Genomic DNA, 12,701 nt, shown 5'->3' on the forward strand with positions numbered 1-12,701 from the left:
TGACTTGAGTGTTCTTTCTGCAGAGTTCTCCTTTTGGGTTAAGGTTCTGCTTTCTGCACTACACAGACTCACTTGACATTTTAAAAAATAATGGTGAAAAGATAATTTTTCAGTCTTTCTTATAATGCTTCAGATGCATTATATGTAGACATGGGTTTTTTTTTTTGAAAGATTTCTTTAATTTTCGAATGCCACAATTCCCCTCCCCCGCTATAAGTAAAGCTGCTTCACTGCTGTAGCTTACATTGTACCAAATTGACGGCACAGAATAGCATGGTTTAAGAAGATAAATGTCAGGAATGTCTCCTAAAGTAGACATTCAGGTTTTTTTGGATTAATGGAAAAGAAGGTCAATAATTGCATGGATTTCAATAAGCTTGAGAATAAATGGCATTCCTGTGGTGCTAGTGATTATTAAAACATTGTGAATTCATTTCAAAATACTGTACCGAGCTCTAATATCTCTTCTATTGTGAAAGGATGACTCAGTAAGGGCTGCCAATTTGAAGAGATTATAGAAAGTAACTCCATAAATCAATTAGATTTTAAGAGGAGAAAAAGTTATAGCAGGCAAAAGATAATTCTCTGAATGGTGGTCTTTATTTTTGTCTCATTTAATAGGTCCCTCCGGACTTCCAGCAGCACACACCTGGACCTGTTCCTACCAACTTCTCCCAAGCACCACGACTGCCAATGCAGGATCAGTGGAGGGGGCCACCTCCCCCTCCTCCACCTCTCCCTCCTCCACCTCCTCAGGACAGAGACCCTTTTTTCCTAGGAGGTAAATGTTTTCATTTCAATTAATGTACAAAACGTACTTTTTGTGAAGTAAACATGCAGTTTGAGGAAGAACCTGAAGGCCATATTCGATGTAGCCTGACTAGTACATGCCAAAAATTCCAATGACCTGATCTCTTTTCTCCTCTTTTAATGTTGTTTTCTGTTGACGTATTTAGCTACCATTGATTTACGTATTTATCCAAGTACAAACTAAAATTAGCATCGAAGTAATTGCTGCAAATTGTTGTAATTTGTTATATTTTAAACACCATACTCTCTGGAGTATGTGTATGCTATAAGAAATCTGTTAATATTAGCTGGAATGGTAGAGCATAGCAAACAAAAGTAGTTTGTGTGTATGTAGACTTATGATTAACACCTGTATGTAATATTTATATATAACGTATACGTTATATACATTTTTCCTGTACTCAGAAGGATTTAAAAAGTTGCTGGATATCTGATCAGCAGAAGTTCTACAAGTTCTTACGTGCTTTTAAGCACTAATTTCTGTAACCCATTTCTAAAAGACATTCTTAATTTCTCTTGTTTTCAGTTGTACTGGTGCTTTGAGCATCAATTCCTCTTAAAGACAAGTGGCCCAAGCCAGAGAAACATGACTTTGAAATTAAGTCTTAAAATTAAGAAGTCTCATGTTTTTGCTTTTTTAAAAATTTCAGGTTACTTTTCAAAACGAAATGTTTGCAATTCAAAAGCACGACTTGTTTCCCAAGGATGCTTTGTCATTTGATTTCTTTCCTGATTCCCACAGATCCAAGATTTCCCAGCCATCACTTGTTTGAGCAGCGGAGTCCCCCACCACCACCGCCTCCCCCGCTTCTTAACAGTCCGCACCCCGTCCCTACCCAGAGCCCGATGCCCTTCAGCCAGCCCGGGCCGGCGTTCAGCCAGCAAGGACAGCAGCCTGTATTTCCCAGAGAGAGGCCACTAAGGCCAAACATACAGCCTCAAGGTCCGGTGGGAATTCTCCACTTCAACCAGCCGGGTTCAACAAATCCACGGCCCTTCATTCCTCCGAGACAGCAGTTCCTACAAGCCCCAGGACAGCCCTTCCTCACGGCACATGCACAGCCTAACATGCAGGTACAGATTTGTGGTAGGGAGGGGTCCTAAAAAAGGTGTTTCAAGTGGCCTAGTACTGTGTTGTACCCATCTTGATGTATAGGAGTAATGCAGCTAAAACTGAGTTATTTGAAGTAACAGATATGAGGCAGATTTACATATAGTACTTATTACTTTGTCTGAAAAAGTGATTTGCCTTGTTTCTTCAGTTGCCAGTACTCATGTGTTTCTGATAACAGTCTACACACCAGCCCTGTTTCTACAGTAAAGTTACAAAAAACACCACGATTTGCTTAATGCTGCTGGAAGCAGACAAGTTGTAATGTTGTTTGCTCCAGCATCGTATAGCTCCTGACATTCCTTTAGCTCCACAGAGGTAGGGAGGGCTGTCCCTGTGCCCCGATGTCCCCGTCCTACTGACGGCAGTCCCGGAGCGCCCTCTGCTGCTCAGCCCCGTCTCTCAGCAATGAGCTAAGCCTCCTGCTGCCCGAGAGGGAGCTGAGCTGCTTGCTTGATATTTTGGGGATATTTTGCAGAGTGATGCACATGGCTCTGTTTACTTGGAGGGTTTTCTTCGTGTTTTGACATAGGGAAATCTTGAGGTCTGGTGATGTTTATTTGGGGAAGGAACAATTTAAGGAATTAAAAAAAGAAGGAAGGAGAGAGCAGAAAGCTTTTCATTTGCCTTTTTCTACTTAAGCTACTGACTGTGTAAATATAGAACTCCTTTACACAGCTTCTGTTAATCCATTTTTCCTCTCAATATATTTTTGATTTAGCTTGGTCCATAGCTGCTCACAAGTTCGTTGTTTTGTGGACTTGGGAGGCTGGAGCTGCTTTTTTGAGAGGTTATTACTTTGAAACTAAAAGCAAATAATCTTTTTCTTCATATGAAGGGTCCCTTGCATCCTCCATTGCAGCCTCAGCCACAGCCTCAGCCTCAGCAGCACCATCACCAGCAGCAGCATCATCACCAGCAACAGCAGCAGCAACACCATCATCATCTCCAAGGGCCACCACAGCCCTTGATGCCCATGAACCAACCACAGTTCAGGCCTCACATACAGGCCTCGCCGCAGCAGCCAAATAACAACAGAATGCAGTGTCAGCAGCGGCAGGGTCCAATGAAGCCAAGGCATGTAAGTACCACTTAGTGTTATCTTACTTAATTCTGCATGGGCAATAAAACTTACCACGTAGTTTTTTATTCCCATTTATTCCTTCTGCTTTGTCCCTTTCTTTTACTTTTTCTTTTTTTTTTTTTTTTGCTCCCTTCTCTACCTTGGTCATTTTATAACCTACTTCCACAAATGCATGTCTATCTTGTACCTTTTTTTATTTCAGTATCCAGTGTTTTCTTGATTTGGCTCCAATAAGAGATTATAAAGATTTTCCAAGAACTGTCAGTAAAGGGTTTTGGAGGATAAGTTTGCATTATATTTAAAACTGCAGATAGTCTATGACTGTGTGGGAGCCCAGTTCTTTGACACTTACTTTGGTTTGAAGACCTCTCTCAGTAGCACTGCAAATAAGTGGTCTGGTTCACATGGTACCAGTAATGTCCTGTGAGTTTGCAGCATGTTCCTTTGCTAGGTAGGTTGGGGTGACATAGCAATCAGTAGCAGCGTTCAAATTATTGTGACTGTAGTTGAGAAGAATGATTTTAATTAAGAAAATAAATCATAGTGAAGCCAATTTCTGAGAAAGATGTTAAATAAGTTATTCAGTGTTGCTGTTAATTAAAAAAAAAAAATTAATGTGCTTATTTTCATACTTTCTTCTTCTTACATTAAAAACACAGTGCCATTTTGAAAAGTTTGTTTGTTTGTTTTTGACAAACAATGTTGTTGTGAGAATCTGAAACAGGAAACACTTCAGTCTGACTTTAAAAGAGAAACCTCACATTTTTTTCCTTCCTGCTTTTCAGAGCACACCCTCACAAAATATTGTCAAGCGTCCAAATCAGCAGCTACAGCCAACTGCTCCAAGAAATAGTAACTTGCGGGAGTTGCCCATAGCGCCGTCACATGCCCTGGAAGTGAGCAACAGCAGGCGAACCTCTGCTCCAGCTGCTCAGGTCAAACCCATTACCAGCACAATGTCTGCCTCCAAGACTGTAGCTGGTGGTGGAAACCCACAGGGAAGGCCTGAGATGAAAGCTAAGGCAGTCACACCAGTGGGCCAAGCGAAACCAGAAGTAAAATCAGAACCAGAGGTAAGGTTGTTTTTTTTTTTTTTTTTTCAGACTTAAAACTTTTCTAGTCTGATTTATGAACTGTAAGCACACCTGATGTATTACTCATCCAGCATTTTTTTGTTGCCACTAGAGGCCTCTCTTCTGAGTTGCACTTTCTTTAATGCAATATCAGAAACAGTTTCAATTGACAAAAAAAAAAAAAAAACATCTGAGAGATTGGCAGGGCAATCTTCACGAGTGCTGTTAGCATGAGAGAATGAGTAGCTTTGCATTGATGGTGCTCTTAATACTGAATGTCAAGAAGTGCCAGAGAAGCATGACAATGTGCTGCCTGTATGATATCGGAGTGTCAGGTTATTTTGGACAAAACTGTGAATCATTATAGTTCATTTGTCCGTGAAACTTGTCTCAAGGACCAAGTTTCCTTCATCAACTGTTGAAAGCTTTAATTGGGATAATACTTTCTTCCCTTTAAGCTGCTGCTGATTAGTTTCTCATATTGTTCTTGAATTAGTTATGACCATTCCTAATTTTCACAAATGTGGCACAAAAGAAACCATAGCTGGCGGTGTTTGACCTCGTATGCAGGAGCTTCTCAACTGGAATAAAAAATCTTTTATCCAGTTTTTAATTTTGATAGTTTCTGAAAAAATTGCTGAAGTAATTTCCTTTATCTCAATTCAGTTTCTTGGAATAATCAAAGTCACAGAAAATGCTGCGTCTCTTAGGAAAGTCTCTGTCTTTCAGGCTATTAGTAAAGGTGCATATTGAAGATCCTCACCATCTAAAGCATCTTAGGGTCCCTTAGTATTTCTGTTATGTAGCACTTTGGGCATTAGTTTGGAAATATCTCTGACAATATCTGGAAAGCTGTCTTTGAAAACAGTTTGCAATACCTGTTTTGTGTAAGTTATATTTTCCCTTCCGAAACAGAAGGAAAGAAGTGTTGAACTTGAAAAAAGGATGCATCTCCTGTAGTGTTTAGTATTGTTAATCATACAAGTAAAGCCTCTTTAGAGGCTTTCAGAACTCGGCAAGTTCTGAGAAAATGCATAGAGGTTTTCAGAGTGGACCCAAGAGAGAACGCCTGTGCTGCAAACAGTGTTGTAGCAGTTGTCCTTCAACTGTGCCACTGCAGTAGTATTTATTGGTGCCATTTATTCTCATTTTCACAGACTGAAGATTGCTGCACTAGTAACTTTCATTTTCAAGCACATAATCATGTCTCTTTTTGTTGCATTATAGTTTATTAAATTTCTCATTTAGCCAGATTGCAGTGTTTTCCAGCGTTTTGTCTTCTTCTAATTACCTAACTTTTTGTTGATTTTTGGCTTTCCGTTAGGATGAGAAAGAGTTAAGTTATGTCATCTCTTCTAACTGTCTTACTCATAACTGAAGTGGGCAGGTTATTTTGCAAGTGTCTTCAACTGGAAAATTAAGACTTTTTTTCCGTTTCTGTCCCTGAAGAGCCAGTGGACATATTTATGAATGCCCTGTAATTCAGGGAGCACAAAAATGGCAATATTGTGTGTTAAGTGTTTTCCTCATCTACGAAATGGAGGTTTGAAACCGAAGTGACTAGGGGACTAAAAACTATTTTAAATTTCTGAACAGTATCCTTGTGTTCTTGTTCCTATGCGACTGGAAAATACTGACAATACAATGCCTTTGTCTGTTACTTTCCAAGATGTGAACTTGCATGTCTTCAGTCTGAAAAATCATTTTTACAATGAAATTGAGAGGTATGGATAATAGCTGTGAGTCTAATTCTGCTCATGCTGAGGTCAGTTTAGGATGAGAGGAATTAAGATATTTAAGTGCTTCTGTGTGGAAGAGAAGGACGAAGAAAATGCAGGAAGGTGACAAAGCTTTCTAGTAGAAAGTAGATATTGGATGTTAAAGCAGGAGAAAAAAGTAGTAGAGCACACTCGGAAGTGTGCTGGTATAACAGCTTATATTGCAGTTAATGTCCCTGCTGTAGACAGCCTTTCCATTCTACCAATAAACTTTTGAAGTGGGTGTTTGTTGGGTCTTATATTGCTAGTTGTTTTTTTGTTTTGTTTTTTATAAACTCTTGAGTATGGAAAATAGTTGCTGTATTGAATTATTGAGCAGATGTGTCTATACTATCTTTTCTATATTAACCTCCTGAAAAATTGTACATGTATAAATTTGATCTTTTGTTCCAATTTGAGTAGATTTGGCTTCCAGATTTTAATAATGGTGCTTTCTGTTTTGTTCTTTGAAGATTATTCTCGTCAGCCTTTTTCCAGTTAGAAGATCATAGTGTGATACTCAAAGTAACTTATAGCAGCTCATACCTTCTTAGGGTTTAGGAGCTGCTGTCATCAGTAGTGTAAAATGTGTGCTGTGTATTTAGCTGCCTTTTTTTAAAGATACTTTATGATTTTGAATGCTAGCCAATGGATGCTGTAGCTTAGATTTGCCTTTACCTTTTGTGAAGACTTGTAATAAATTATTGGACAAATGTTGGTAGCCTTTCTTGTTTCTAATAGTACAACTGAAAAAAAAAATCCTACAAAAAACAAACCTGCAGAATACACAGATTTGTGTGTATCCTGCCATTTGGTTGCACCTATTTTGCTAGGGAGACAGGTGAGCTTGGCAGCATGTTTCCTTTCTTGTTCTTGATCGCACACCTTGCACTTGCAGCATCCAGCTCTTATGGCTCTGCATTTAATTCTAATTACTAATAATAAAGCCTGCAGACCTCTTAAAAATAATAATAAAAAAAATTGGGTTATTTGAATTCACTGTATGAGAAGCAAGTCACTGATACTAGGACTTAAATTGCAGTAGGGAGTGTAATTGCATATTTTAGATTATGTCTTTTCTGTCTTTTGCTCAGCAGTGCCAGTCTGAGCCCTCCTGGAGAATTCAGGACTGCTGCTTCTCTTACTGCTGTTGCTGAGCTAGACTCAGAAAGGCTGTGACATTTTCTTTTGGCACTTTCCGTTAAAACCTTTGAACATTTAAGGCAGAAGAAAAACCTTGTAACTAAGGTTTGCTCTTCCCTCCGAACCACGAATGTATTGTGTTCTCGAACACAATCTCTACAAAAACAGGACGCTAAGGGAACTGCTTTGTTTCTCTCACTTTGTGCTCTTCTATTCTTTTCTTACTTCGTACATAAAAGGAGAAGCCAGAGACAATACACAACTTCTTCATGTGGAGTTTTCTACAGAAAAATGGTGAGGCATCTATGGAGTTTATCTGGGAAAAAGCTACTTGTGAGTTTTTCTTCACCTACAGATAACCTTGCTCTTGGCAGCAAACTTCCAAATGCAACACAAGCTGTGAACTTCACAACATCTTTGAAAGATTTCTTCTACTTTTGTCAGAATGGTTTGTTTGTTTCTTTGGACAGTGCTACTGCTTAAGGAGGAGTGTGCTGGGGTGAAAATCATTAGCAACAGCCATGACATACTGTTCACTTCTTGATCCAATACACTGTCTTGCTAGTTCCATCTAGTGAAGCTCCTTAAAATGTAGAAGAGATGCTGTTAAGGCTGAGGGGTGCAGAGTGTTCAACTATTTCCATTTTCATCCTGGTGAGAAGTTTGCTATCATTTCTGAATCTGTGCTGTTGGGTCATTCCAGAGCTAGTTCCAATTAGACCTGACTCCTAAGGCAAATATTTTGTTAATGATCTCAGAATCTTTATATTGTTTGGTCTTCCCTATCCTAGCTGCAAGGATATTTTACTAAGAACCTAACTGTTCTAGCTACTTGGTTACGGAGATGAAGAATTTAGGCCTACTTTATAGCTATTAACGAGCTGACCTTGCAGTTGTCATATAACCTCAGAGCTCTTGGCCCTTCCTTTCAAAACTTGCCCTTTAAGAAGAGATTGGCTTCATAGCATCCTTATAAATTCAATAAGTAGGAGTTGAGTTCGTGAAAGGAAAACTTCAGATTATATTTGAGATCAAGTAGCCTGAAGATCTTGCTAAGCATTCATCAAACTTAACATATGTTGCTAAGACAGTTTGCAGTTGTCCTCTGTATTTAATGCTAGTGTAGCTGATCCCAGTTCATCTGCCCAAGGGATTCTGCATGGACATATTGACCAGCGTGTTTGGTCCTTGCCTACCAGCAAGTCTTATTTAAGTGTGCCGTGAAGTATGCATCTCTGTGCTGCTTACTCGTAGTCTTTGACTTGTTCTTTTTTTACTTTCCAGATCAGAATCTGTATCTTCCAAGGCCTTCAGAACTTGTTAGACGAGGGCATAGAGTTTCCTGATAATAAATGTTGTCCTTTATGTATAGAAGGGTCTGGTCTTATGCAGACTTCTGCTAGCACTGACACCTTCACTTGTCTATAAAGAAAAAAAAATGTAGTGCTACCTCCAGTGGTAAATTTGGTACTGGCTCACTGGGATTGATCAGACCATTTAGGTAAAATGCAGAATATTTTGACCTAATGCAAAGGAAGTGAGTAACAAAAACATATTAAGTGGAACAAGTTCTCTGTATGGACAGTTTCAGTAACGTCTTGAGCCTGCCTGAAACTGAATTTGTAGCATCTGCATAATGGCACATCATCCTTCTCTCAATTTTCTCATCCCATGTAGGCTATATTTAAGAGTCTTATTTTGCATTGTTTCTTGGAGTTCTTTTTTTATTTTTTTTTACAGCAATCTAGCATCTCCAACTCTTGACTTTTTTGATCATTTCAGTTTTTTGAAGTATGTTCCTATTTGTTGCCATCTGTCAGCAAAGTTGTTGTAGTCATGGGTCTGTTATCACCAGAGTCACAGTCTGAAAAGTACAGAGAAAGATGAGAACCTTTTGTTTTATGAGGAATTGTCCTAAAAAATTTCAGGCTTGCTCTTGGAACTACTTGGCTCACATTTTAAAAAGAAAAATAAAATTGAGTTTTGTTTAAGTCATTTTTTTAGCCATTGCTTGGACTAGACTTTTGGTCTGAGACATACTGCTCTTTCTCAGTCACTGTGGGAAAAATCCATGTCAATAGATGCCCAGGAAAGAAGCAGTTCTATCTGCAGGAGACAAATGTTTAGGATTTGTGTATCTGGGTTCTGTGAACACAAACTCTAATGGGCTTTTATATTTGTGAACTGTCATTATGGTCGGATTTGTCCTACTGCTTTTCCCTTACATTGAGGGGGGATTCTGGGATGTACCACAATAAAAGCCTCTTGGAACAACAAAATCTCTAATTTCTCACTTTAGTTGTGTATGGTCTTTTTTTAAAAAAAAAAAAAAAAAAAAAGGCATTTGTGTTGACATGATATTGCACCCTCACTAGTGTAAGGTGGATAATTTTTCACAGATTCAGTCTTTCAGAAATGTTCTAATACTGTTTATGCAGTAGCTTACCGAAATGAAAAGTATTGTTTCCCTGAGAGCCTGTGTATCAGTAGGACTTAACAGTAAGATTTTGTGCTCATTAACATTCATAAGCAGCCTCTACAAGTCTCTAACCTAATAGTACAAATTGTTGAAAATAAAAAATGTATATTTAAAAAGCGTGCTTTTTAATTTTAAAAGAAAGCGTGTGATAGTATTGTAAGAGCATCTTCATTTCCAGGGTGATGAGGATTTGCATTTCCTTGACTCTTGTCCATTTCTTACAGCATTTCCTAAGAATCCATTTTGCCAAAGTTGAGGCATCATTAGAAAGGTTACTTGACAGTGTATAAGACTTTCAGAAGGGCGTAGGGGTGGAATATTAAAGGCATTCTCTAAATACCATTAATATTCCAGCACTGCATTTGGCAACATTTTGATTCTGAAGAGAGTGCATGAGTTCAAGGTCAGAGAGATTGACTTGTGCTGTTCATTATAACCAATTATTGTGTGACAAATGAGTTTGAGATCAGGCTGAAAATTCTGTGAGAAAAATCAATAGTTCTAATCAGGGCCTTTCAGGTCATTTACCACCCTACCTTTTGTTACTTTGTCAGAAAAGAGCAAGATAAAACCTGTGTGACAGTGGGTTGCCTTCGTATTGTTACTTTCCATTTGAAACATATTTTGATATCTTGAATTATATTAATTTAGTTTAATTGCTTTTAGAAATTTCTAAATGAGTTCCAATTTGTAAGACTTAATTTTTTACTATTCTGATAAGATTTCTTAACTGGTATTATAAGCTCCATTTATTTTATTTTATTTTTCCTCTTTAGGAAGTATTATATCTATAAGTCTTAAACCCAATTCAAGCTGTTTGTATCTAATGAATAACAAATAAACCATACTGGCAGATATGCTCTACTAATAGCCTTAGCTCAATGTCAGGGATAATTTCAGAAGCTCGTCAGAGAGTTAGGCCATTATGACATTTTCTAAAACAATATTCTCATTCTATTTTGACCAAGCAAGGCTTATGCTGAGACTTTTCTAAATTAATTTGCATTTCCCTTTGTAGTATCCAGATGAAGACGAAGAGACTAGATTGTATCGTTTGAAGATAGAAGAGCAGAAACGTCTAAGAGAAGAAATTCTGAAACAAAAGGAGTTGAGACGACAGCAGCAGGCTGGTGCTAGAAAGAGAGAATTGCTAGAAAGGCTTGCACAGCAGCAACAGCAGCAACAGCAACCTTCTATGCAGCAATCCTACATGCAACAGGACGATGACTCTTCTGAGTACCCTACCAACGGCAATCCTTACATACCCCACTCTGGCTTACAGACCAGGCAAAATGTGAAAAACAGACTTCTTGTTAAAAAGCAAGATATGGTAGTTCCAAATATTCAGCCCAAACACACAGACTACTCGCAGGTTGGGGCTAATACGCAGTATCAAGGACAGCAAATGAAACCAGTGAAACAGCTGAGGCAGACCAGAACGGTATCTTCCAGTCAGCCTCAGGCATCGCAGAAAGTGTTACAGACAAAACCTGCTGCAGCACCGCTGCCCACCACACAGACTGCTAGAGTGGCTTCCGTACAAGCAAGGCCACAGGAGATGAAACCTGGCGTGAAAAGAACTGTCATGCAGCGGACAAACAGTGGTAGTGGAGATGTGCCCCATGGCGGCAGCAAAGTCAGGGTGATTAAGTTGTCAGGAGGGGTAAGTTTCCAAGGCTCATCTTGTGTGTGTGTGCTGTCATGGTTTGTTTCTGTGTGTTTCATTCCGTGTAAGTTCAAAATAAAAAATAGGCCTAAGATGAAGGGGGAAGTAGCAGATTTATCAGACTTAATAATCCATAATTTAGGTTTTCAAAATTGTAAGTTACTAGCAGTTACTCAGGAGTGTACGTTTGCCATAATGCTTTACTGTCAGACAGTTATCACTGATACCATCTTTTCGAAAATAACACTCCATTCTTTTAAGTTCTTTGTAACTTGAGTCTGCAAGACTCCTCAACTTAGCTCATGTAGCTTAACGTTGGTAGATTTGAGCATGACTCAGAGAAAAGGACTTACATGGCTGTTTTTAAGGTTCAGTTAAAAGGCTAGGCTTTGTTCATTCATTAATTGAAGCCACATAATTTAGTTGTGTGCAAGCACTGGAAGTAGTGTGGCTTCTGTACTCAAGGGGAGATTGTTTTTGTTTTCTAGGGAAGCATGTTGTGAAATGAATTCAAGCAGTATATTGGAGGGGAATGTTTCCTGCTAGAGGCTGGGTTTAAAACATTACCGTTTCACTTCTGCATCTAAATTAGATTTCCTTATCTTTTGATGAGGGGTCTGTTGTCTGTAGAGTGTCCCTTGAGCACCAGTGTTGTGGATGACTCTCAATGCTGGCCTTGATGGCAGCATGCATACTGAAGGTCTGGGGGTTGGTTAGAAAGTTTATAGACGAGATTTCTTCTATCTTAATGAAGAGACAAGTTAATTTGCTAGGGCTCTGGAGAAACTGAGATGAAGGGACATGTTTGCCAGTATGCAATCTGTCTGGTTTTTACGTTGAGGAGGACATGATATATTTAATGCTGTGATACAATGGAGGAGATTGGGCAGATTTTTTTGGGTGTATTTTTGGGGTGTTCTTGTGTTGTTCTTTTTTACGGTGGGTTTTTCTTTTCTTTCCCTTTTTTTTTTTTTTTTTTTTTTTAAGAAGAATGCTTCTTAAATTATGAAGAATGTTAATTAGAGGAACTTACAGAACTGCTGTAAGGAAGTGAATGCCCTGTGTTAAAAGGGGCTTCATAAAGCCTTGGAGTCTAGGCTTTAGTTCATAGTAACATGGAGGATATCAAACACTAAAACCTTAGCTACTTGTATATAGCTCATAACAGCTAAATATGCTTAATACTTTCAATTGCATAATAATATGTTTTTTCAAAATATTAACACAAAGGATGTTGTTGACTAACTAGAGCTGACAACAACATGACTTAAAGGGTATCTGATTCCTCAGACATGGTAACTTAAACACAGAAGAAAGTACCAGAGGTTGAAAGAAATTGTTTCTGTTGGGTTAAAAAATAATTATATATAGATATGTCTGCAGGGATCCCAGTGGTTTACAAGAGGTATGACAGGTTTGTTATTCATTAATAATTGAATAAAGCAATCATGCACAACATCTTTTATTATGTGGTAGAACAAAACAATGCCAGTCACCACTGCATACAGCTCTTCATAACAAAAGGTTATCAGTGCCCAAACTTTCATTTGTAATGAAATAATTTTTATCATAATGCTC

General features: G+C 38.5%; 1 protein-coding gene across 6 annotated transcripts in view; it reads left to right on the top strand.

The window, feature by feature from the left end:
• The window catches only part of RBM33 (RNA binding motif protein 33), a 93,974-nt gene that overhangs the window by 52,272 nt on the left and 29,001 nt on the right, over positions 1 to 12,701 (top strand). For 5 of the 6 annotated variants that reach the window (XM_085227015.1, XM_085227014.1, XM_085227018.1 and 2 more), the window contains exons 11-15: positions 622 to 781; positions 1,553 to 1,884; positions 2,760 to 3,002; positions 3,791 to 4,078; positions 10,476 to 11,120. In XM_085227015.1, coding sequence (XP_085083141.1) covers positions 622 to 781; positions 1,553 to 1,884; positions 2,760 to 3,002; positions 3,791 to 4,078; positions 10,476 to 11,120 — 1,668 coding nt within the window. The remainder of the gene's footprint in view (positions 1 to 621; positions 782 to 1,552; positions 1,885 to 2,759; positions 3,003 to 3,790; positions 4,079 to 10,475; positions 11,121 to 12,701) is intronic. The other variant, XM_085227016.1, reaches the window with a different exon arrangement.

This window comes from Meleagris gallopavo, chromosome 6, assembly GCF_905368555.1.
Source record: "Meleagris gallopavo chromosome 6, MGAL_WU_HG_1.1, whole genome shotgun sequence".
NCBI classification, from domain to species: Eukaryota; Metazoa; Chordata; class Aves; order Galliformes; family Phasianidae; genus Meleagris; species Meleagris gallopavo.